The sequence below is a fragment of the Heterodontus francisci genome, chromosome 41 (genome assembly GCF_036365525.1).
Source record: "Heterodontus francisci isolate sHetFra1 chromosome 41, sHetFra1.hap1, whole genome shotgun sequence".
NCBI classification, from domain to species: domain Eukaryota; kingdom Metazoa; phylum Chordata; class Chondrichthyes; order Heterodontiformes; family Heterodontidae; genus Heterodontus; species Heterodontus francisci.
The window spans coordinates 26,515,974-26,542,918 of NC_090411.1; the positions used below are offsets into that span (position 1 = coordinate 26,515,974).

Genomic DNA, 26,945 nt, shown 5'->3' on the forward strand with positions numbered 1-26,945 from the left:
TGTATTTTGTCTATGTTCTATGACACCGAGCTATGTAATGAGATATTAGGTCAGATGAAAGAGATAGGTTTTAAGATGTGTGTTAAAGAAGGAAAGCGATGTAGTGAGGCAGGGAGGTGTACAGAGGGAATTCCAGAGCTTAGACCCTAGGCAACTGAAGGCATGGCCTCCAGTGATGGAACAATTAAAATCAGGGACCCTCAGGAGGCCAGAATTAGACGGGTGCAGATATTGCAGAGGGTTGTGGGGCTTGAGATTACAGAGCGAGGGAGGGGTGAGGCCTTGGAGGGATTTGAGACAAGAATGGCAGCATCTGTGGATGGGGAAACAATGTCATGTTGGGAATTTTATGCTGGCGGCGGGGGACGCAACGTAAGGGGAAACTGATGCGGAGATCCCCACGTCGCCTCTTTTCTGGAAGGCTCGCCGAATTTAGTGCCAATCAGGCACTTGTGGACAGCGGCGGACCTTCTATATGATTTATGACCCTGTCGCTGGAAGTCCTGCCCTTGGAGAGCTGCTGGCCAATCAGAGACCGGCAGCTGCCATGACGTTGTGGAGGCGATGACTGCTACTGGAGGGACTGTCCTGGAGGCCAAGCAGCATTGCTGGAGCTAGGCCTCAGATAAGTCAGGGTGGGAAGGGGTCTTGTTGGGTGGGAGTCCCGGAGGAGGGGGTTGGCCCTCAGCAGCTCCTCCCCCCCTTCCAAATGTCGGGTCTCTCGTTCAGTGCCTTTGAATGAGGGACCACCCCCACCCTTCACCAGAGCCCGCTCAGTGGCGGTGCTTCCCTTGCAGCGACAGGGCTGCCCAACACAGCTGTTGCGGGAAAAGGCCCTTAATTGGAGGTTAATTACCCAGATAAGGGCCTCAACTGGTGACAATTGGCCATTCACAGGCCTTCCCGCCTCAGATTAAATTTTGGTGGAGGCTGGATGGTGGCAACAACCCCTTCCACCACCATCCCACCCGATCTTCTGCTCTTCTCACCTCCAAACCCGCTATGGGGGAGAGCATAAAATTCCACCCAATGTTTCAGGCCACTGACCCTTCATCAGACCCGCTGAGTATTTCCAGCATTTTCTGTTTTTGTCCCAGATTTTAGAAGGTGCAGTCTTTTGCTTTTCCTTTTGCACTACTTTTTATTTTGCGCAGCTCATGGCATGTGGCAGGCATGGGCAAGGCCGGCATCCATTCGTGTGTGTGTGTGTGCTGAAGTTCTCCAGTTAGTCATTACCACTTTAAGACAAGATGAGGCTGTTTACCGCTTTAAGAACGAGTGGTCTGGCGGAGCCAAGTCTCGGGGTAGAGGAAATCTCGCGAGAATTGGAGTTGTTCCAAGATGGCGGCTCCGCCGGAGGAGGAGAGTCTGGAGTTGCGGCTGAGTGAGTGGGAGCGGCGGAAAACCTTGCAAATAAAATAAGGGGAATTAGAAATAGATTATTTACAGAAAGACGGGCATGATATTGATTGGAATTGGCGTTGATTGAAAATTGAATGCAACGTTGTTGAATTTGTCTTAGAATATTCTGGAAGGCAGCTTTTGGCTAAAAGCAGTTGAACTTTTATGAATAAGCTAGTTATTTTTTTTCTAATTTTTAAACCTTTTCGATGACGGGAATTGTTTATTGATTAATGTTAAGGTGGATTTTGAGTGTGGGGGGAATAATACGGAAGTGCCCGTGACTGACAGCAGCCCCGGCCAATCGGACGGCTCGGGGATATGCTAATGAGGCGCTGCCTGCCAATCAGGCTGTAGGTGGGTGGAGCTTCCTGCTGAGCTGGTCTGCCTCTTGACTGAATGGGGTTAAAACCTCAAACGCCTTATTTCTCTAAAAACAGGATTTTGAGCCTTATGGTCAGGGAATCTGCAGATTTGCAAAAAGGAAATTGCTGTGCAGTCAGCTGCCTGGACCATAAGCTTTGGAATTCCCTCCCTAAACCTCTACCACAAAAGCAAAATGCTGGAAATCTGGAATAAAAACAGAACATGCTGGAATTATTCAGATCAAGCAGCATCTGTGGAGAGAACAAAACAGAGTTAAGATTTGAGGTCTTTGACTTTTCATCAGAACTGGCCTCATATGTTAAGTCTGTTTTCCTCTCTCTCTCTTTCTCTCTCTCTCCACAGAAGCTGCCTGTCCTGAGTATTTCCAGCATTTTTGTTTTTGGCTCCACCTCTCTACCTCCTTTTAAGTCACTGCTGAAAGCCTGCCCCTCTGTCCAAGCTTTGGTTGCATGTCCTAATAGCTCCTTATGTGGTTTAATGCCAAATTTTGCTTCATAATGCACCTGCAAAGTATCTTGGGATGTTTTGCTTCATTACCCTATAAGTTAAAGTTGAAATTCAAGTTTAGTCCATACAGTTGAAATAAATACTAGAGATGTACACAGGTTCTGAAAGATAAGTGGTCATTGAATGGATTCAGCACCACTTGTTTCTCTTTTTTTTATTCCCCTTGGATTGAATGAGTTCTTGGTATAATGACTTCTATAATTTCCATTCTTTGCTTCTCCCTCTGAGCAAAATGCAAAAAAAAAATTGCATTCATATTGCTCTTTTCCTGATCTCTGGGTGTTGCTAAGTGTTTTATAGTCAAAGAAGTACTGTTTTAACGGGTGGTCACTGTAATGTAGGAAGCATGGCAACAAAAATCTCTCTCAGCCTGGTCCCACAAACAGAAATGTGATAGTGACTTGACAGTCCTTTTTTTTTAAAGCTGTTGGTTAAGTGATAAATAGTGGCCAGGCCACCGGGGACAACTCGCCTGCTCTGCTTCAAATAGTGCCATGGATGTTTTATGTCTACCTTAAGGGGTAGACTTGGTTTAACGTTTCAGCCAAAATATGGCACTTGCGACAGTGCACGCTCCCTCATACTGTACTGAAATGTTAGACTGGATTATGTCTCTGGGCTTGAATGAAAACTTTTACACATAGAGGTGGTGGTGTTACCCACCGAGTCAGGGCTATCATTTGAAGTTCAGTCTACTGAAGGAAAGAGAGGAAGGATCTTTCAGGACAGCTAACATCTTGTATCAGGCTCCCACGTTTCCTGAATGGATTCCAGATTACCTGTATTCCAGACCAGCATGTGAACTGCAGTACAGTCAGCAGTATTGTCTGAAGTCTTGCAAGATGGGGCAGGCCAGATGATCTAGGATCCTTAGATAGAAACATTGGAATTGGGCAACTCATTCACCTTCTACCATGCTGGAAGTCGCATGATACAATAGCTGTTGAATTAACAGCCTTTGATCTATACGCTCTTGCAGTGCTGGTGTATAAAAACAACTTAATTTATATTGCAACTTTAACATAGGAAAATGTTCCAAGGTGCTTCACAGAAGCGCAGTCAAACAAAACTTGACACCGAGCCACGAGATATTTGGGAGGTATTTCCAGAGCTTGGGACTTAAGCAGCTGAAAGTATGGCTGTCAATGGAAGAGCAGTTAAAATCAGAAATGTGCAAGAGGCTAGAATTGCAGGAGTGCAGCGATCTCAGAGGGTTGTAGGAGATTAGGGAGAGGCAAGGCCATGTAAAAAGGATGTAAACAAGGATGAGAATTTTAAGTTGATGAGTTGTCAGACTGGCAGCCAGTGTAAGTCAGCGAGCCCAGGGGTGATGGGTGAACAGGACTAGGTGCGAGTCAGGCTATGGACAGCAGAGTTTTGGATAACAAGCAAATCAGAAGCAGGATTTTTACCGGATGTGTCTGGAAGCGATCGGTATTTTTTGTCCCCCCTCTGATGTGACACTGCTGTCACACACACATCTGCCTGGACGCTGACTGGGAAATGGCTGAACTTGCTCAGCTGAGGTAGCTGGATTTGAGTGATTGATTAAACATGAATCTGCGGCTTGTTTAGGAGTCGTCTTTTCATAGTGCTGGTGATACCGGGCTGCCATTTTCTTCACATTGATTTAACTCTTCTATAAGTTGTGAATTATCCTCAAAAATGCGACTATTTTTCAACAAAGTTTTGTGTAAACTCACTCTTCATGAGGGTTTAAGTGCTGGATATCTCAACAATTTTCAGAAAAGATTAAGGAATTATTATTGTAATGCAGCTGACACTGCTTCTGTTAGCTGTAGTCTCGAAAAGTGGGTCAATTTGGAGGTGGAATGGAATGAATCGCTACAACCCTGTTCAGTTCATCACAGCTAAGATAGTGTCCCTGGAATAACAGGAATGCAAACTCTGCTAATGGTCTAGCTAACTCTATAAAGCAACATTTTTTAAATTAATAATGTGGTAGTAAAGTTGCCATATTACTTAACCCAACGGCACTAGTGTCAAATAAAAACAGGTCACTTCCTCTGACTGCTTACTGATGCCTGGAGAATCTTCCTGCCCTTTCTCTCTTTATTTTTTTCAGCCTACTGTTTTTCCATAAAAATAATCCTCAACCGTATTCTATGGATGGAATGGATGTGTTTTAAAAGAATGTTTACATAGAATCCAGCACAATGGTGGGGGATTTTTTCACTTTTTTATTCAAATGTCCAACAGGTGCAGTATTCATTTATAAACTTCTATTGTGTCAAGCCCGTGACGGAAATCTATGTAAAATTAAATTGTGGTTGCTTCATCTGTGAGTGCAGATTGGCTTTTGTAAAAGTTGTGCACTTGTTCCCGTCAGCTAATTGTTTTAGGGAGGATGTCGAGGGTAATATTGAGGACAAAGTGTTTATTTTCATCCATGATATCCAGGGCTGCTGCTCTGTGTCACTCATGATTCACTGACACTGATTGTGAAAACTTGGTTGAATTGTATAAGAAGAATATTAAATAGACATGGTAACGTATTATATGGTGAACACTTTTTATTAAAAAAAAAGGTCTGAATTAGCAGTTCCAATGCCTAAATGTTAAACAATGCAGTCTAATCCATATGTACAATATATACCTTTTTCCCATTTATTTCTGACAATACCAGAGCTTCCCAGCTTATTAATTCAAATGATATCTTTATCTACACTATGTCAATAAACACTATTCCATGACTAAATTGCAGCTGGTTTGAAATAACCTATCCTGTGCAATGGTATTGTAGACAAATGAGGGTGGCAATGTGGCTGTGTCATGTAAGTGGTAAAATATAGTCTTAAGGACCTTTTAGATGACTCCCTCAAATTACTGATCCTGTGGCGGAGAAACAGTAATTACCTGTTAATTTGTATCTCTGGTTCCTATAGTGTAATTGGTACAATTATGTTTTTCTACGTCTTTTATAGGCGGATCAACGAGATGCCTTTTAATTGTTGCTTGGATGACAAAACACTCAAATAGCGCCAAAGTTCACATATCGTTGTCAAGTCTTTCTTCTAAATAAGTATTAGTTTTTGAGTACAGAACTCACATTTGACCCCAGATATTTTTAGGTTACGTTACTAAATATCCTGTTAAATCAGATTGTCCAATTTCAGTTTTATTGAAGTATAACTGAGGATAAGTAAAACTTTCCCATTGTGTATATCTTGACTGTGTAAAAATGCCCAACAGAACAAGTAGATTATAGAATTTGTCCCTCCAGAATTGTGTTGTCTGGGGAGAGTATTTCAAGCAGGGATAACGGTTTGCTGGCTACATTTTTTTATTAGTGATAGGAACAGTTTGACATGGTGAATTAAGGGCATAATACAAGAAGTAAATCGCGTTCCAATAAAGTGTTTAATTCGTGTTTCAGGCCATAGGCAACTGAGAGTCAGCTCCCCTGCATTTGCATTACAAAATCTATCTCTGTCATCCTGGCAGTAGAATCACAGATCTGTTTTATTTTCTGGGCCTGCAATTCTGCATTTGGCAGCTGGATCTAGTAGTGTGAATTCTGGGAACCTGTTCATGAACACCAACTTTTTGGAGTCTAAACAGCACTGAGTTAAAAGTGACTAATGTTGAGCCCCGTGTCTTTTAAAAAAAAAAATCTAAATGGGATAAGGCTATACTTTCTGTAGATCATGCAGGCTCCCAGCAGTATAAAAGCTCCTGCAGCAAATCTCCTTCCACTTTTCTGGAGCCTTTCTTCTCCCCATCCCCTAAGGTGGTGTAAAAAAAAGACTTGCATTTATATAGTGCCTTTCTTGACCACCGGACGTCTTAAAAGCGCTTTACAGCCAATGAAGTACTTTTTGAAGTGTAGTCACTGTTGTCAGGTGTAGGGTAAATAATAAAATTTTCTAAGTTGCAGATTATAGCAAAACATGTTCCAGAGGATATGGACAAAGCTTGATGCCGGTGGGTCTACCGTGCATGTTCAGCATTGTTGAAAAATGGTTTTGGTTTCTCACTGCTCTATCTGAGTACCGAGGCTTGAGTTTCCTCTGAAGAAAAATACTGCCCAGCATTTCAGGTCAGGCCCTGACTGTGGATTCAGGCTCAATTTACACTATAATTACAGTGTACAGCGCAAAATAAAATTACTTCACAGCAGTAATAATGGGAATGCACCCTGACAGTAAGCTAGATTGGGATGGTGCGTTACAATGTGTTAATGCAACAGTGGGTGAATTATTAGCATTACCTCAGCGCTGAGATGTGTTGCTGCCTTGCAATATACTTTTAAAAGTGTATTTTTCAGTATAATGTGTAGAAAATTATGTTTTATTCTTTTGCCAGCTGGTATTGTAGCATCTTTCCATGATCAAATGGCATGATATTGGATTAAATATACTGTTTAATATAGGGGAATGCTGTAACCCTATATAGAAAATCGTGCTGTTCATTAGAGCTGGAAATAAGGACCAGAACCCAGAAAAAATTTTGTTTTTCAACATTAAGTGAACCCCAGAATGTCTTGTATTACAATGCAGCTTGTGCTATTCATAATACATACAACCAAAATTCCTGCATCCATGTGTCTTGTTGCGTTATTGTGTGATGAGTTGACTGGGGGATTTCCCTCTGCAGGGCTCATTGTGAGTGTTGGTTTGATGCAAGTTGATGGTAGTAAGCCTCAAAGGCTTTGGGTTTGAATCCCCCAATCTGTGTTTTTTTTCCTTTAGTTTTCATATTTGGGAAACTCAAAAATAAAAATCTCAAATACCAATTTTTAAACTTGCTGGTTAATGATTGTACATAAAACAATCCTATACCAGTTTTCTTCGATGAAGCTAGTGCCTCCGAGATGACCTGATGAAACTCCAATAGGATTCAGCTCACTGTGCCAAAAATCCCTTTGGGATCGACACAGCTGTGTGCTCATGTGATGGCTCATCTCGCTTGTTGTAAATGTTTTACAAAAAAAAAAAAAATGTTTTTGTACATGTTGCTGAAGCAGCTAAACCACCTGGTCCTATTTCCCTGCAGTGGATGAGATGGGCTTCATTTGCATCTGTCACATGAATATCCACAACATTGTAGTTGTGTTGCTTATGAGCTGTAAAATATGTTACCTATTTCCCAAACAGTGATTTTCAAAACTTATATTAAACCTTACAATCATATGCAGAAACTGGGATCTGACTCTGAACTTTTAACTTATTTTTCACTGTACCATAATTTATTTTGTATTGGCCTGATTTTGAAAAAATATGAATTAATTCAGCAGAATAATTTGTTATCAAACACTTATTTAGCAAATAGCACAATTCCAAGATGAGCATTTTTAAAAACTGCATTCAAATAAAAAGGCCATTCAGAAAAAGAAGGAAATCCTTTCTAAAATTCTTTATCTTCTCTCGAAAGTAGTTCACATTCAATAAATTAGTTTGAAGTGCAGTCATTGTTGTCATCCAGGCAAATCAGCAGCCATTTTGTGCATAAAAAGATCCTATAAACAGCAATGAGATAAATGCTAACTTTTTTTTTTCAAGTTGTTGTTGGTTAAGGGAGGAATGTCAGTCTGGATTGTGGGTCAATTCCCTGCTTCACTTCTAATGCTGTCATGGGATGGGTAGTCTATACCTGAACAGGCAGTCAGGGCCTCACCTTAATATCTCTGCTCAAAGATACAATTCTGACAATGCAGCCGCCCTTTGAACACTGAATAACTGTCAGCCTAGCTCATGTGCTCAAGTCCAGAGTGAGGTTTGAACCCACAACCTTCTGTCTCAGAAACGGTGCTATCAACTGACCCAAGCTAATGTGCACTGTGCTTTGCAGCTCGTTTAAGTTATGTTTGTATCAGCGGGAGAGAATTAATTAAACGCTGAATTGTGGACAGATCTGTTGAGCCTTACTGCTTCTAATAAGAGCTGAATGCGAAAAGAGATTAGGAGTGTTTATAAGTTATCTCAAATAGTTCCATCTCCTCTTCCAAAAATGCAGATGGATTATTTTCCATGTCACAATTGAAAGGCATATTTTCAACCTGCTCAACCAGTGGAAACTACTTGACTTTGTACCCACTTTGCACAGGCAGTCTCGAGTTGAAAGCTGTATTAGTTCAAAACAGATGATACAAACTTAAATTCTGTGCTCTGGGTTTACGCACACTATTAAATGGTTTGCAGCATTACAAAGCTCACAAATCGCATAGAAACTGCCACTGAGAGCACTGTAAAGTAGGACCGTTATTTCATAAAGCTCAACAGAGTTTTCAAAGTAGATGTAACACATCAGGATTGGCAAAAATGCAATTGTGACTTCAACGTAGAATTAGACAAACGGCGAAAAATAGTGCTGTGTGTGATATGCAAAAGAATCTCTTGTATTCACGGGGCAGCCCCAAATGACAGGTAAGAAAACTGTGATCCACACCTCCAAGGGTAAACATACGTGTGGGTGTCAGTTCGCCATTGTGTATGAATGGAAGGAGTCTCACAGCTGTCTCACTGGCTGATGTGATGGACACATCTGTGAGATTCTTTTTAACTACTTCCTTATTCCTAGAAAATTACTATCCAGAGACCACAGAGTCAGTTGAAGATCACCTTGAGGGAAGTTAGAAACATAAAGCATGGAGTGAGAAAAGCCGTTCACTTCATAAAACCTCACCTTCCACAGATCACAAATTGTTTAGTGTGTACATACCACATGTAGCATGAGTTACTGCAATTTTGTATAAAAAGTCCTAGAGGCAATGAACGCATGGCATTCTGAGCAGATCTAAGTATTGACATGTCAATATTTACCATTGTATATTGCTAAAAAAGTGGGAACAAAAAGCACCAATAGGAAATAAGGTTTGTGATTGGAAAGGGTGTTTCACAAAATCTCAATCAACAAGTTGGGACAAAGAAGTGATTAACAGAAACCTTTTATTTCACCCAATGTAGAAAAGGTTCACAGTAAGTAAAACAATATCTACATTGCAAACTTGGAGAAAATTAAGTGAAGTTATAGAGCTTGGGGCAGACCACACCTTGAGCATTGTGTCCAGTTCTGACCACTGAGATGCATTGAGTCCATGGAAGTGTTGCAAAAAAGAGTCACAAGGCTGATCCCCTCAGTCACCAGTAATGAGAAAGGAGGGGAGCAACTTGAGCTCTTTCAGCTATGAAGAGCCATTTGAGAGGTGATCGTATACAGATATGCAAGGTTGTAAATGGTCTAGAAAAGGAAAACGTATATAATTAAATTAAATTATGAGAATAGGACATGGGGTCAGGGTTCGTATTAGTAAACAGCAAATTGAGAGCTGATATCAGGAAAGTTTATCGTCATACAAAGAGTGATCGTGACATGGAATGGCCTCCTGGGTAGAACAGTGGAGGCAAAAACTGTAATCGTTTTAAGCAGAATCCATAATAGCAAGTGGATAAATATTTGAAAAAGGAAAGAATTAAAAGGAATGAGACCAAGTGGACAGCTCTTCCACTGAGCCAACACAGTTGTGATAGACTCAATGGCCTTCTCCTGTGCTTTAAAATTATGTTTAATATAAAAAAAAATGTCAACCTTGTCTTCTTATATGTTAGTAGTTCATCGCTGTGAAAATCTGTTCAGTAATTTTTGTTGATGAAAATGTTTTAGACTTGTGAATTGTGTAGTTAACACAACTTCATTTAACTTTCTACAAATTTACAATGTAGATATTGTTTTACTTACTGTGAACCTCTTCTACATTGGGTGAAATAAAATGTTAATTTGCCCTAACTTGTTGAGTGAGATTTTGCAAAGCACCCTTTCTGGTCTCAAAACCTTTTTCCTGTTTTTTTTTGTTCCCACGTTTTTGTCAGCATTTGCTATGTCAACATTTCCTATTCAGTTTTGCTGTGTAAACTATCACAGTATAGCAGCAGATCTGGCTACAGTCATTCCTGAACTGACTGTGCCACGTCATAGGCAATTTACTAGTTTTCTATAGGAGTTTGTACCAAGCCCCAATGTGATTCGAGTTTCTGAAATAATTTGTCACATAGGTTCTCCTTTGTACAACAACTTCCATTTATATAGTGCCCTTAGCATAGTAAAATGTGCCAAGGTGCTTCACAAGAGCATTACTAAACAAAATTTGACACACTGCCACATAAGGAGATATTCGGACAGGTGATGGAAAACAATGTTAAAGACATAGGCTTTAAGGAGCATCTTAGAGGAGTGAGAGAAGTTGTGAGGCAGAGAGGTTTAGGGAAGGAATTCCAGAGCTTAGCAGCTTTGCCTTTACCTTACATATTCCCTGATTTTTATTATATCCTTTATAAGAAATAAGAGCAGGAGTAGGCCATTTGGCCCCTCAAGCCTGCTTCACCATTTAATAAGATCATGGTTGATCTGATTGTGGCCTTAACTCCACTTCCCTGCTTGCCCCCATAACCTTTGACTCCCTTGTAGATCAAAAATCTGTCTAACTCAGCCTTGAATATATTCAATGACCCAGCCTCCACTGCTCTCTGGGGAAGAGAATTCCAAAGATTGACAACACCTTGAGAGAAGAAATTCCTCCTCTTTATCTCTGTCTTAAAAGCAAGACACTTTGTTTTTAAACTGTGCCCCTTAGTTCTAGATTCCCCCAAAAGGGGAAACATCTTCTCAGCATCTACCCTGTCATGCCCCCTCAGAATCTTCAAGAAGGGTCACCTCTCATTCTTCTTAACTCCAATGAGTATAGGCCAAACCTGCTTAACCTTTCCTCATAGGACAACCCCTTCATCCAGGAATCAGCCTAGTGAACCTTTTCTGAACTGCTTCCAATGCAAGCATATACCTTCTTAAGTATGGAGAGCAAAACTGTACACAGTACTTTGGGTGCAGTCTCACCAATGCCTGTACAGTTGTAGCAAGACTTCCCAACTTTTATACTCCATCCCCCTTATAATAAATGCTAACATTCCATTTGCCTTCCTGCGGCACAGTGGCGCAGTGGTTCGCACTGCAGCCTCTCAGTTCCAGCGACCCGGGTTCAATTCTGGGTACTGCCTGTGTGGAGTTTGCAGGTTCTCCCTGTGACCGCGTGGGTTTTCGCCGGGTGCTCAGGTTTCCTCCCACAGCAAAGACTTGCAGGTTGATAGGTAAATTGGCCATTATAAATGCCCCTAGTTTAGGTAGGTGGTAGGGGAATTGAGGGAAGGTGGGGATGTGGTAGAAATATGGGATTAATGTAGGATTAGTATAAATGGGTGGTTGATGGTAGGCACAGACTCGGTGGGCCGAAGGGCCTGTTTCAGTGCTGTATCTATAAATAAATAAATAAATACATGCTGTACCTGAATAACCTTTTGTGATTCAGGCACGAGGAAACCAAGATCCCTCTACTGCAGCATTCTGCAGTCTCTCTCCATGTAAATAATCGGATTTTCTATTCTTCCTGCCAAAGTGGGCAACCTCACACTTTTCCACATTTATACTCCATCTGCCAAATTTTTGCCCACTCACCTTAACCTATCTATAGCTTGTGTCCTCCTCACAACTTACTTTCCTATCTATCTCTGTATCGTCTGCAAATTTGGCTACAATACAATCAGTTCTTCATCCTAGTCATTAATATAGATTGTAAATAGTTGAGGCCCCAGCACTGGTCCCTGTGGCATTCCAGTAGTTAGTTTTCCAACCTGAAAATGCCCATTTTTCCTGACTCTCTGTTTCCTAATAATATATTACCCCCGATATCATGAGCTCTTGTGCAGTAACCTTTTATGTGATAACTTATCAAATGCCTTTTGGAAATCCAAATACACTGCATCTACTACTTCCCCTTTATCGACCTTGCTTGTTACATCCTCAAAGAACTCTCATAAATTTGTCAAACTCAATTTCCCTTTCATAAAACCATGTTGACTCTGCTTCATTGCATTATGATTTTTTAAATGCCCTGCTTTTACTTTCTTAATAATGGGTTCTAGCATTTTCCCAATGACAGATGTTGGGCCAATTGGCCTATAGTTTCTTGCTTTCTGTTGCCCCCCCCCCCCCCTCCTTGAATAATGGTTGAGAGTGTTGAACAGAGAGTTGAATGCATGGCTCAAAGATTGGTGTAGGAGAAATGGGTTTCAATTCATGGGCACTGGCACCAGTACTGGGGAAGGAGGGAGCTGTACTGTTGGAATGGCCTTTACCTGAATCACGCTGGGGCCAATGTACTGGCGAGTCGTATAACTAAGGCTAAAGGGAGGTTTTTAAACTAAATAGTGTGGGAAATTTAGAAAGTTAATGAGAAAGGGTGAGGTAATAGTGCAGGGTAGTGATACGGATCATGATAACCAGTGTGACAGGAAGGAACAGAGCACGCAAACATAAGAGTGCACCAGCAAATAATGTCCGAGTAGGGGAAAATGGTAAGACAGAATTAAAGGCTCGTAATCTGAATGAGTGCAGCTTTCGTAACAAAATGGATGAAGTGATAGCCCAAATAGAAATAAATGGGCATGATATGATGGCCATTATAGGGACGTGGTTGCAAGGTGACCAAGGCTGCGAACTAGAATGTTCAAGGGTATTTGACATTTTGGAAGAATAGGAAGAAAGGAAAAGGAGGTGGGGTACCTCTGTTAATAAAGGAGGAGAGCAGTACAGTAGTGAGAAATGATATTGGCTCGCAAGTTCAAGATCAAATAAAATCAGTTTGAGTGGGAATAAGAAATAGCAAAGGAAATAGGTTGCTGGTGGGAGTAGATTATAGGTCCCCTAACAGTAGCTACACTCTAGGGACAGAATATAAATTGAGAAATAATGGGAGCTAATAGGAAAGGTACTGCAATAATCATGGGTGATTTTAATCTTCATAGAGCTTGGACTAATCAAATTGGCAAAGGTAGCCTGGCAGGTGAGTTCATAGAGTGTATTAAGGATAGTTTCTTAGAACAATACATAATGGAACCAACCCAGGAGCAGGCTATTTTAGGCCTGGTAATGTGAAATGAGACAGGATTAATAAATAACCTCATAGTAAATGATCCTCTAGGCAAGAGTGATCATAACATGGTAGAATTTCATATTCAATTTGAGGGGGAGAAGTTTAGGTCTGAAACTAGTGTCTTAAATTTAAACGAAGGCAATCATAAGGGTTTGAAGACCGAGTTGGCTAAAGTAGACTGGGAAAATAAGTTTAAAAAGTAAGACAGTAGAGAAGCAGTGGCGGGCGTTTAAGGAGATATTTCGTAACTCTCAACAAAGATATATTTCATTGAGAAAGAAAGATTCTATGCGAAGGATGCACCATCTGTGGCTAACTAAGGAAGTTAAGGATGGTATCAAATTCAAAGAAAAGGCACACAATGCTGCAAAGATTACTGGTATAGAATCATCGAAAAAGTACTCCAAGAATATCAAGAGGCAAAAGGGAGGAAAGAACTTAAAACAGTCACTATCACTAGAGAAAAAGTGCAAGGAAAACTAATGGGGCTACAGGTTGACAAGTCCCCTGGACCTGATGACCTGCATCCTAGGGTTTTAAAAGTAGTGGCTACAGAGATAGTGAATGCATTGCTTGTAATCTTCTGAAATTTCCTAGATTATGGAAAGGACAAATTGGAAAACTGCAAATGTAACCCCTCTATTCATTCCTCACTGTGTTGAAATTGCGGTTTGCTGCCCCCTCCTGCTGTTGTTTATTCTTTCCAGCATCTGAAAACTGCGGAATACAACACCTCACTGCTGTAGTCAACAGGCTTTTAAAACCCAGGCTTGGCATTGCTGCTTCTTGATTCGCTTCTTTTCCCAACCTTGATGGTTCATCATATACCAGAAATTTTTCAAAGTCACTTTTTGCAAAGTTGCTTGCCTTGCTTAATGTAGTGATCAAACAGGAATGGCAGGACTTGCATTGGGAAGTATTGTGGTCATCAACGTGTGGAAGCACCACTTTTTACTATTTGACATATTTGTAATGGGGGAAATGTTGTCAAAATAGTGGTATCTACCCCAGCTCCCAAAAATGAATGAAGAGAGGTTTGTATTTATGCTAATTATCAGTCAAGAAAGAATGACTTTCCCATTCTCAGGATGTTCCGAAGCATTTCACAGCCAACAATAACCGCTTTTTTTAGACAAACACAGCAGCCAATTTGCACACAGCAAAGCCCAATGAACAACAGGAGTTAAATATCCAGTTAATCTGTTTTGGTGGTGTTGAACGTTGGCCAGGACACCATCAGAACTCCCCTGCTTTTCAAAGATTCCATGGGATCTTTTATGAAAGAAAAACAACAGAGAATATTACCATCTTTTGGATAGCCTATTTTTAATTATGGTTAAGTCATAAATATCCCAGATATTATAAGGGTCTGGAAAACTCTCTTCAATATGTATCTCTCCACTTAAAGAGACAGAGAGAGGGGGTTCTTGTAGTTGTATACAGAATACTACATGAGATGATTTATTAACTTTTGTATATTAAAGAATTTAACATGCAATTAACATGCTTAAGTGGATAAGTATATCACTGTCAAATATTACTGATATGTAACACACGATCTGATTTCTAACATAGAATCCAAAAGTTTAACCTTGCTATTATTACAGCAAAATATCTTAGAATATTCAGAATATCCATCAAAATTTAAAGTAAACTTTTGCCTTAAATCCCTCTTAGTTGAGAAGCGTTGTTTGAGGATTTAGCACTTCTAAGTGTTTGCTTCAGAACCTTTCACGTTTATACTATTTCTAAGGTGTCATATGACCTCTTAGCATATAGGTGCTACCTTTCTGTGTGTGTTTTCCTTACTACCAAATATGGATGTTTGAAAGCATCATGAACTAACTCTCCACTTAATGTTTTACTGGAACCCCCTATTTTTTGAAGTTTGTGAGCATTTATCTGGTCAAAATGTTTATAATTGTGTTTACTTGACTCTTGTTCCTGTAAGTCCATTTTCATTTATTGTTTTATTATCTATAATTGCCTTTTTTATGGTACCGTAAAGCAACCTTTTGAGCCAATCTGTCTGCATGAACAACCCCATAAACTAATTAAGTTTACTGCTACCTCTTACTGATGTCACACAGGATATTTCAATGTGTGTTTACCTTCCAATTCCCTGGCAGCAGAAATTGTATTCTAACAGGGACCTTGAAATATTTAACCCTACCTTCTTAAAGGGGAATCTCTGAGTTCTAAAAACTGACCATTTATTTAATCTTTAATTCTAAAAGGTATAATATATTAACTATATCTAAATGCTACTTAATTAAGCCTGTTATACCTATATTCCAACACAACATGTACTCCCAGCAAACACTACTTGCCACAGGGCGCTGGCAATCACTTATGTGCAAGAGGAGTAGGGCTTTCCTGTGCCATGAGAAAATGTTTTACTTTGTATGTTGTCAGATGTCACTGCATTTTCATGAGCTAGGCAGATGATATATTCAGAAGCCTGAATATATAATTGGAAATAAATCTTCTAAGTGGCAAGGAGAGCACAGATTGTTGGTGCTTCAGTGTAGGAGGTGGTAGTGTGTAAGTTTATCTCATTTGAGAAAATCATATTGAAGTTGAAAGTGAAATTTGATTTTTCCTCTGTTTCTCCCCCCCCCCCCCCCCCCCCACACACACATTTCACCTGCCCTGTGCTGAAGACTATGTCTTTTGCATTCCACAGTGACACTAGCCTTCTCTTACCTTGTCCAATTGACTTTTCTTTTCATGTGCCTAGATGGCGAGTGTAGAGGGCCATTTGAACAGTATCAAAGCAGAGCCTGATCCACCCTCACCCGACTAAGTAATGATCAAATGGAGAAATTATTTTTCAATCCCTCCCAACCAGTGATGCCAAGGACCAGTTATAGCGTCCAGAGCCACTGCCTGTCAAGATCAGCTGGCTTGGCACAGAGCAGGGATAAAATCTTGTATCGTCAGGGCTGTTTGGCTTAGTACTGTGCTGGGAAGTGGATTTGCTCTCTGAGCCATGGGTGGGGGTGCGGGGGTGGGGGAGGGTTTGGAGGGGGAGGGGGATGGAAATTAACATATCAAATTGCTGCGTGCAGAAAACTTACAAGGATGAAATTGTCTCCAAATTTAACATCAACATCTGTTGATTATTCCCTGGTCCAGGACTTTGCCAATTTACAGTGAAGAAGTTTGTGCATCAGTTGTTAAACTGGAACTTTAATCGCTTAGTCTCAGCATGCACCCTCCTGATTCTGGTCCAGTATTTGTTACTTCAATCCCCATTTCACTATCAGTGACAGAGCCTTCAGATACCACACCATGTATTCTGGAGTTCTGTTTCTAAATCCCTACACCTTTCAGTCTCTCCTCCCCTTCTTCAAAATCTGTTTCCTTGGCTTTGCCCAGTCACCTTGCATAACTTTGTTTATGTGGGTCTTTTATAGTGCCTTAGGTCATTGTGTATCATGAGGAATGCTGCTATACAAGTAAAACTGCACAATAATGATAGCATTCCTCTGGATAAAAGCAGACACAATGAATATTGTGATGCAGGATCATTAATCAGATCACACTACACTGCTGCCCTGGTGGCTCTTGAGTAGTCGATAACCAAAAATGTTCCATGTTTGACCCTTGGATCTGTTAGTTGGGGCAGCCAGTAGAGAAACTACAATTGGTCGTAGTAATCCTAAGATAGGGGTGGAAATGGTTAAGCTGAGCACTCGAGGCTCACCTGGTTAATGGCAATTATTCCTGCAAGAGGTGCCTTCATGAAGAGATAAAACAGATGGCAACAAATTAAGCTACCAATGTCATTAAAAGCTCAGTTAAGAAGCATTTTACACTATAAGCCTGATACTTGAAAGGTGTTTGGGTCGTGCAGTTGTCCTCAGCGCCTTTCCACTAGGAAGGGTTCCTGCTCCTGATTGATGCTCCTGGAAACTGAGTGTGCAGGTGTAAGGCAAAGACTGGCTCAAACTGTTCTGGGTTGCTCAGAAGAATATCACCTGAAGAATGACTCTTGGCCAGTGTACAGGCATTTGGTCAGTACCTCACATAGGTTTGTATCTTTAGGAGAGAAAATAGGTCCTATTGGAAATCTCTTTCAAGAGCTGGCACAGGCATGATGGGCAGAATGGACTCCTGTGCTGCATCATTGAATTTTTCATAGGATTGTGGAAAGATTATTTTAGAAGTCAGGAAAATCATTAATACTGATTTTCCAGTCCTAAAGCTGACTTGACTCTGACAGAAAGATTCAGTGTCTGGAGCTTATAGTGACTAATACTTATCTTGTTTTCTGTGCAGATAAAGCCACAAATCCTTTAAACCGAGAGCTGGAATGGGACTCAATTCAAGCATTCTGCGACCAACTGAACAAGGAATTGGAAGGGTAGGTACCAGAAGAAAACCAGCTCAATAATACAAACGGCAGTATACCAACTTTGAGTTTGTTATATAACACTTTTCATCGACCAGCACCAACCTGTGACACTTGTACATCCTTGCTTCAGTGGTTGAAGATCCTTCTGGGATCTGCTGATATGAATCAGTGGAAAAATATCAGTCTTGTCAGGGGGTCGTAGAAAATTTAAGTTGTGTTGAGGGTTCCTGGAGGGCATACCATCATATTTACACAGTTTCGTCTAGCCTAGTTTTGCAGTGCACTCGGGACTGATCTCTTTTGGAATTCGTTGCTTTAAACAACTGCTGCTGGTCGGTGAGGTAAAGGGTGCTGCTGGGACCCATGGAACTAGAACTGAGGCTGTATGATTCACTTCCAAGGTGTCAAGGTAAAAACTGTCGACCTTCAAGATTAGACTGGATAGGTGGATGAAGACAAAGGGGTTGAAGGGATTTGGGGAACAGAAGTGGGTGAATGCAATTAGAAGTATTTGCCCATGTGAAGCATAAATATAGAGGTAAACTGGTTGGGCTGAATGGCCTGTTTCTGTGTTATTTTAAAGTGTGCATACAGATTATTTCTTAATTCAAAGTACTGTTGAGACAATGTAAACTTCAATTTTGTTTTAACGTTCTGCTCCACTTTTTGTGGAGCTATGTTGTGCTTTCCCTCCTGTGACATACATAATGCATAATTCTGTGTATTTCCTCATCTTCCTTCAGACCCCAGCTTGCCACAAGATTTCTGGCACATAAGATCCAGTCCCCTCAGGAATGGGAAGCTGTTCAGGCCTTGACAGTAAGATCTATTGTACCTCTTTGTCTAAATCCCTTTTGAGTATTAAATGACCTTGACAGCTATCAAAATTATGCAGTATTGAAGCCTGTAACCTCTGATTTTTAAAAAAATATATACTTTCTTAGAATTAAGCATTTTAGAATAGAATTTACAGAACCAATGCTTTTCAAAAAAAATAAATAAAAAATACGGTTTAACATTATTTTGAATTTTATTTAGGGCAGCATTCGAAGAAAATATCCCACACACCCCAGCACTAAGTAGTTGCGGTTGAGGAGAATGTTAAAAGATTTCTCCTATGTGTATCATCCTTTTTATTGTCCTTTGGTACCTGTTCAAGACCCCCACACAATCTATAAAAACTGATGAGAATTACTGAGCTGAGATGTTCATTGACATTCGCAATAAAAGTCTGTCACCAGCATGGTGTGATAAGCATCCTTTTTGGTCCTAAATGTCACTCTAGAAATGTCACCAAATCAAAATTCAGAACCTACTGTGCACTTGGCTTATGAGATTGTGTTTTTTTTTATTACAATCCTGGGACCTTCTGTTCAACATCCAGGTATTAATTGGCACAGAGTCGCTCGCTAATCATTCCATCGTTGTTACATGAACAGCTCCTTGCAGATGGTCAGGTTTCTGTAGCACTGCAAGGATAAGCCAAACCGCAAGCCTAGGGTTTTCGATTTAACATTATTTTAAATGGGGTCCTGCCAGCATAGCATAATCCCGATCAGAAAATGTAGGCTGTGATATCTCTAACCAAGTAAGAGTTTTTAAGAGCATTTCATTTTTAATTGAGACCCCATGTTGCAAGTTTTGACACTACGGCAATGTACTCTGAGCTACCCGCTACGCCATAATGGCTCAAAGGTACATTTTCTGTCTCTGACCACTTCAGATCAAAAGGCGTTAGATTTGATCCCAGTGAGCTGGTTTTGTAGGAGGAAAATCAGACAGGATTGCTATTCGTGCTTGCTACTAGAAGTGCATGCGCTGAACAAGGACAGGATATGACTTGACTGTAGCGCTGCCCACAGCTGAATGGCCCGTAATATTCATTGACCAAAGATATAGGTGAGGAATAGCCACGAGGATCAGCCACCAGAGGCAAATAATGCCCAAGAAACGGTGTTCTCAGCAAAGCATCGATTGGGGCTGGATTTCCGCAAGGACTTTCCCCTTCATCATCCGTAACTTTGAGGAAACTCTGGGTGAGTAGCGTTTGCACTGTTTCCCAGGTTTCCTCTACTCTTATGCCAAGGTTATGGAAGACGAAAGGGAGATTCCCCCATGGAACTTCAGCAGAGGGGAGAAAACGCAACGTGTTTTTCTTTATGAAGTAAAAGTGCAATAAAAGATAGATGAAAAACAAATGTAGGTTTTAAAAACAGTTCCGTTTCATCTGTCAATGAAATTTAAATCCTCTCTATTTGAATTTTATTCAGGTCTTGGAGACGTGTATGAAAAACTGTGGGAAGAGGTTTCATAACGAAGTAGGGAAGTTCAGGTTTTTGAATGAATTAATCAAAGTGGTATCGCCCAAGGTAAGTCTGACGCAGGTGGTTCCGTAATCTTGTAGCATTCTTGTAACGTGATGGAAAATAGATGAATGAGTCATCCATAAGTTACACATCTGCCACGTGATTCTCCTGCCTAAATAACAAACTTTTGTGACGGAATGTGGACACAGTGGGGCTGATGATGCATATTATTGGGTATAGAAGCCTTCAAGGCTTGAATTACCTGTTGTGTGTCTTTGTTGCTGTCCAGCATGAAGGGTCCTGGAAGCCTGTGCAAAAAGCTCACGAGGACTCCAAAAAGTATTAAATTCGGGTGCCACGCCAAAATGAGTCAGGGGTACCAGATTGACAGTCTAGTCTCACAATGCCTGTTTGGAATTGGCACTTGAAAGTCCCACTTGGAAATCCTAAAAGATGCTCAATGCCACCCTGTCCCATATGCCGCTCACCAGGTGCTGAAAAGATGGCCAGCACTAAATGGATGGCCAACACTCCTTTATTGGCTGCTGGCACTGTTGGCTGCATTGTGGGTAACATGTCCAGAAGGTCAAAAAATAATTCAAAAGAGCTAAGTTTGCATTCCCATCCATCTCACATGATCCATCTCAGCCTCCTCCTGAAGTCCCCAGCATCACAGATGCCAGTCTTCAGCAAATTTGATTCACTCCACATGATATCACGCAACGAATGTCGGCATTGGATAGTGCAAATGCTGTGGGCGCTCACAACATTCCGGCAATAATACTGAAGAACTGTGCTCCAGAGCTTGCTGCGCCCCTAGCCATGCTGTTCCAGTACAGCTACAACACTGGCATCTACCCTGCAATGTGGAAAATTGCCCAAGTATGTCCTGTACCCAAAAAGCAGGACAAATCCAACCCAGCCAATTACCACCCTATCTGTCTACTCCCGATCATCAGTAAAGTGATGGAAGGTGTTATCGACAGTGCCATCAAGCAACACTTGCTTAGCGATAACCTGCTCAGTGACGCTCAGTTTGGGTTCGGCCAGGGCCACTTAGCTCCTGACCTCATTACAGCCTTGGTTCAAACATGGACAAAAGAGCTCAACTCGAGGGGTGAGGTGAGAGTGACTGCCCTTGATATCAAGGCAGCATTTGACCAAGTATGGCATCAAGGAGCCTTTAGAAAACTCGAGTCATTGGGAATCAGGGGGAAAACCCTCTGTTGGTTGGAGTCATACCTAGCACAAAAGATTTGGTTGTGGTTGTTGGAGGTCAGTCATCTCAGCTCCAGGACATCACTACAGGAGTTCCTCAGGGTAGTGCCCTCGGTCCAACCATCTTCAGCTGCTTCATCAATGACCTTCCTTCAGTCATAAGGTCAGAAGTGGGGATGTTCGCTGATGATTGCACAATGTTCAGCACCATTCATGACTCCTCAGATACTGAAGTAGTTCGTGTAGAAATGCAGCGAGACCCCTGGACAATATCCAGGCTTGGGCCGATAAGTGGCAAGTAAATTTTGTGCCACACAAGTGCCAGGCAATGACCATCTCCAACAAGAGAAAATCTAACCATCTCCCCATGACATTCAATGGCATTACAATCGCTGAATCCCCCACTATCAACCTCTTGGCGTTACTATTAACCAGCAATTGAACTGGAATACCTATATAAATACAGCAGCTATAAGAGCAGGTCAGAGACTAGGAATTCTGTGGCGAGTAACTCATAGAACATAGAACAGTACAGCACAGTACAGGCCCTTCGGCCCACGATGTTGTGCCGACCCTTTAACCTACTCTAAGATCAAACTACCTACATACCCTTCATTCTACTATCATCCATGGACCTATCCAAGAGTCGCTTAAATGTCCCTAATGTATCTGCTTCTACTACCACCGCTGGCAGTGCATTCCACGCACTCACCACTCTCTGCGTAAAGAACCTACCTCTGACATCTCCCCTAAACCTTCCTCCAATCACCTTAAAATTATGCCCCCTGGTGATAGCCCTTTCCACCCTGGGAAAAAGTCTCTGGCTATCCACTCTATCTATGCCTCTCATCATCTTGTACACCTCTATCAGGTCACCTCTTATCCTTCTTCGCTCCAATGAGAAAAGCCCTAGCTCCCCCAAACTTTCTTCATAAGACATGTCCTCCAGTCCAGGCAGCATCCTGGTAAATCTCCTCTGCACCCTCTCTAAAGCTTCCACATCCTTCCTATAATGAGGCGGCCAGAACTGAACACAATATTCCAAGTGTGGTCTAACCAGGGCCTTATAGAGCTGCAGCATAACCTCGCGGCTCTTAAACTCAATCCCCCTGTCAATGAAAGCCAACACCCCATACGCCGCCTTAACAACCCTATCAACTTGGGTGGCAACTTTGAGGGATCTATGGACGTGGACCCCAAGATCCCTCTGTTCCTCCACACTTCCAAGAATCCTGTCTTTAAGCCTGTATTCTGCATTTAAATTCGACCTTCCAAAATAAATCGCTTCACACTTTTCCAGGTTGTACTCCATCTGCCACTTCTCAGCCCAGCTCTGCATCCTGTCAATGTCCTGTTGCAACCTACAACAGCCCTCCACACTATCCACAACTCCAGCAACCTTTGTGTCATTGGCAAACTTACTAACCCAGCCTTCCACTTCCTCATCCAAGTCATTTATAAAAATCACAAAGAGCAGAGGTCCCAGAACAGATCCCTGCGGAACACCACTGGTCACCGAGCTCCAGGCTGAATACTTTCCATCTACTACCACCCTCTGTCTTCTATGGGCCAGCCAATTCTGTATCCAGACAGTCAAATTTCCCTGTATCCCATGCCTCCTTCCTTTCTGAATGAGCCTACCATGGGGAACCTTATCAAACGCCTTGCTAAAATCCATTTGCACCACATCCACTGCTCTTCCTTCATCAATGTGTTTTGTCACATCCTCAAAGAATTCAATAAGGCTTGTGAGGCATGACCTGCCCCTCACAAAGCCATGCTGACTATCTCTAATCAAACTATGCTTTTCCAAATAATCATAAATCCTGTCTCTCAGAATCCTCTCCAATAGTTTGCCCACCACCACCGACGCAAGACTGACTGGTCTGTAATTCCCAGGGTTATCCCTATTCCCTTTCTTGAACAAGGGAATAACATTTGCCACTCTCCAATCATCTGGTACTACTCCAATGGACAGTGAGGACACAAAGATCATCGCCAAAGGCGCGGCAATCTCTTCCCTCGCTTCCCGTAATAACCTTGGGTGTATCCCGTCTGGCCCCGGGGACTTATCTATCCTCATGTCTTTCAAAATTTCCAGCATATCCTCCCTCTTAACATCAACCTGTAGAGCATATCAGCCTGTTTTACGCTGTCCTCAGAAACGACAAGGTCCCTCTCACTAGTGAATACTGAAGCAAAGTATTCATTTAGGACCTCCCCGACCTCCTCCGACTCCAGGCACAAGTTCCCTCCACTATCCCTGATCGGCCCTACCCTCACTCTGGCCATCCTCCTGTTCCTCATAAGTGTAGAACGCCTTGGGATTTTCCTTAATCCTACCCGCCAAGACTTTTTCATGTCCCCTTCTAGCTCTCCTAAGTCCATTCTTCAGTTCCTTCCTGGCTACCTTGTAACCCTGTAGAGCCCTGTCTGATCCTTGCTTCCTCAACCTTAAGTAAGCTTCCTCCTTCCTCTTGACTAGCTGTTCCACATCTCTTTGTCATCCAAGGTTCCTTCACCCTACCATCCCTTCCTTGCCTCATCGGGACAAACCTATCCAGCAGTTGCAGCAAGTGCTCCCTAAACAACCTCCACATTTCTGTCGTGCATTTCCCTGAGAACATCTGTTCCCAATTTAAGCTCCCCAGTTCCTGCCTAATAGCATTGTAATTCCCCCTCCCCCAATTAAATATTTTCCCATCCCGTCTGCTCCTATCCCTCTCCATGACTATAGTAAAGGTCAGGGAGTTGTGATCACTATCACCGAAATGCTCTCCCACCGAGAGATCTGCCACCTGGCCTGGTTCGTTGCCAAGCACCAAATCCAATATAGCCTCCCCTCTAGTCGGCCTATCTACATATTGAGTCAGGAAACCTTCCTGGACACACCTGACAAAATCTGCTCCATCCAAACTATTTGCACTAAGGAGGTTCCAATCAATATTAGGGAAGTTGAAGTCACCCATGATAACAACCCTGTTACTTCTGCACCTTTCCAAAATCTGCCCGAATATATAAGTTCACTTACCCAGCAGTCCCCATGTCCATGCCTGCCGAATCACGAGGTAAGTACTTTATAGCTCAACTTACCTTCCCGGCTGCCTCCTGGCTCGCGCTCTCACCGCTCCCGCTGCTCAAACGGAAGAAAAAAAAAATACCCACCAATCACTTACCAGCTCTCCTGTGACGTCACACTTCAATTTTTGCTGGTCAAGCAGGTCCACAGAACAGAGCGCTCTCGCTGCTGCTTCTGGTCTCTGGCTTCGGCGCCTTTTACCTCCCGGCTGTTCTCGCCTGTCCCCGCTCTCGCTGCCGCCGCTCTCGCTGCTCCTGACGCCCCAAAACCTGTCCCCCATCTACAAGGCACAAGTCAGGAGTGTGATGGAATACTCTCCACTTGCCTGGATGGTTGCAGCTCCAACAATACTCGAGAAGCTCAACACCAACCAGGACAAAGCAGCCCACTTGATTGGTACCCCATCCACAAACATTCACTCCCTCTATCACCGACGCACAGTGGCAGCGGTGTGTACCATCTACAAGATGCACTGCAGCAACTCACCAAGGCTCTTCAGACAGCATCTTCCAAACTCACGACCTCTACCACTTAGAAGGACAAGGGTAACAGATGCATGGGAACACCACCACCTGTGAGTTTCCCTCCAAGCCACACACCATCGTGACTTGGAACTATATCGCCGTTCCTTCACTGTCGCTGGATCAAAATCCTGGAACTCCCTTCCTAACAGCACTGTTGGTGTACCTACCCACATGGACTGCAGCGGTTCAAGGAGGTAGCTCACCACCACCCTCTCAAGGGATGGGCAACAAATGCCCATCCCATGAACGAATAAAAAAATAATTACCCAACTCATCGCTTTACAAGCTACAGGAAGTTCGGAATATTGTCCCTGATAAATCTGTGACTAAGAAAGCCGATGTGAAGCTAACTTTTAAGCAAATTCTTAATTGTTGAGTTGCACTGTTAGGAATTCTACTTCAAATGTTGCTATTAAGGAGTGCTTTAACCTGTTCTTTTTTGTGTTTTCCTCATCAGTATCTGGGAACACGAGCTTCTGAGAAAGTCAAAACTAAAGTTTTAGAATTGATGTTCAGCTGGACAGTGGGTCTACCAGATGAGCTGAAGATCACGGAGGCCTATCACATGCTTAAAAAACAAGGTTGGTTCATTCCGTTCCAGTAGCGTGTAGGCCACCAGTGGTATCTTTGCTATAAGCTGCCGCTACCTCTAACAAAACATCCTGATCTTGAACTGTGCAATGCTATAGTACCAATCTGCACAATTATTCCAACAGCCACTATCAATATATGCCCTGTACACATACTGCATGACTGCACTAAGCCGCAGTACAGTGGCGCAGTGGTTAGCACCGCAGCCTCACAGCTCCAGCGACCCGGGTTCAATTCTGGGTACTGCCTGTGTGGAGTTTGCAAGTTCTCCCTGTGTCTGCGTGGGTTTTCGCTGGGTGCTCTGGTTTCTTCCCACATCCAAAGACTTGCAGGTGATAGGTAAATTGGCCATTATAAATTGCCCCTAGTATAGGTAGGTGGTAGGGAAATATAGGGACAGGTGGGGATGTGGTAGGAATATGGGATTATTGTAAGATTAGTATAAATGGGTGGTTGATGGTCAGCACAGACTCGATGGGCCAAAGGGCCTGTTTCAGTGCTGTATCTCTAAACTAAACTAAACTCTTGCACCTATTTACAAGAATAATACTAGAACTGAGAAATTATACCTGTCAGGAAAGGTGGAAAAGGCTAGGGCTCTTTATTCGAGAAAACAGAAGGCTGAGGGGTGACCTAATAGAGTTCTTTAAAGGGCTTCCTGGGGAAGATGTTACCAAATGCAGTAGAGTCCAAAACTCGGGTCCATAAATATAAGATAGTTACTAATAAATCCAACAGGAAATTCAGGAGAAACTTCTTTACCCAGAGAGTGGTTCGAATGTGGAACTCGCTACCACAAGGAGTAGTTGAGGTGAATACCAGGGATGCATTTAAGGGGAAGCTGGATAAACACATGAAGGTGAAAAGAATGGAAGATTATGCTGATAGGGTTAAATGAAGAGGGGTGAGAGGAGGCTTGTGTGGAGCATAAACACTGGAATGAACTCGATGGGCCAAATGTGCTGTACTTTCTATGTAATTGCTCACCAACGTGTCTGGATCAGACTTTTGGTTTTACAGCTGATAGTCAGCACTAAGCCATGTGAAATTCCAAGTTTCAGGTGCTTTCATGGTTGTTGGGTGGATTTTTCACCTTGGACACCAGGTCTCCTGTTTAGTCAGGTAGCGAATTGCAATGGATCTCCTCTTGCAGAATACAGTTGGTTGGTCATTTTTTTTTTTGTCAAATATGATGGTTTTAGAGAAGTCAGAAATTGCCCACTGGTCACCATTAACCTGCACGTAAATGGGTCCAAATGGCTTTGGCAGAAACTTCCCTTTGAGCAGAAATAAGTGGCTGCAAACAGTCCCTTGTTATCACGTAATTTGACTGAAACGTGAAGGAAGCTTCGAGTTAAGAAACTGCCTCCGACAAAATGAATGCATCATGTGTGCTTTCAAGAAAAGTGTTTGAACTGAAGACAAGTGCAGTTGCTGATTAGTATTGAAAATATTGTTTTTACTTTAAATAATGCTTTCATTAAAAAAAGGTTAAAATGAGTTCTTGCTATAAAGTTGTATATAAAACAGTCTGAATTTTAACGAGAGTAGGATGTTGGGAACAAATCAGCGAGCACAGACTTATTCAGCAAAGAGAGGAAAGGCAAAGACATAAATTGTTGTGGATTGG

At 42.1% G+C, this 26,945-nt stretch overlaps 1 protein-coding gene across 1 annotated transcript in view; it reads left to right on the forward strand.

The window, feature by feature from the left end:
- The first annotated feature begins 1,317 nt into the window (after window positions 1-1,317).
- The window catches only part of gga1 (golgi-associated, gamma adaptin ear containing, ARF binding protein 1), a 52,576-nt gene continuing 26,948 nt past the window's right edge, over window positions 1,318-26,945 (forward strand). Inside the window, exons 1-5 of the mRNA XM_068019590.1 lie at window positions 1,318-1,384; window positions 17,522-17,606; window positions 18,341-18,416; window positions 19,868-19,966; window positions 25,182-25,305. Of these exons, the coding sequence (XP_067875691.1) occupies window positions 1,342-1,384; window positions 17,522-17,606; window positions 18,341-18,416; window positions 19,868-19,966; window positions 25,182-25,305 (427 nt within the window). The 5' untranslated portion in view covers window positions 1,318-1,341. The remainder of the gene's footprint in view (window positions 1,385-17,521; window positions 17,607-18,340; window positions 18,417-19,867; window positions 19,967-25,181; window positions 25,306-26,945) is intronic.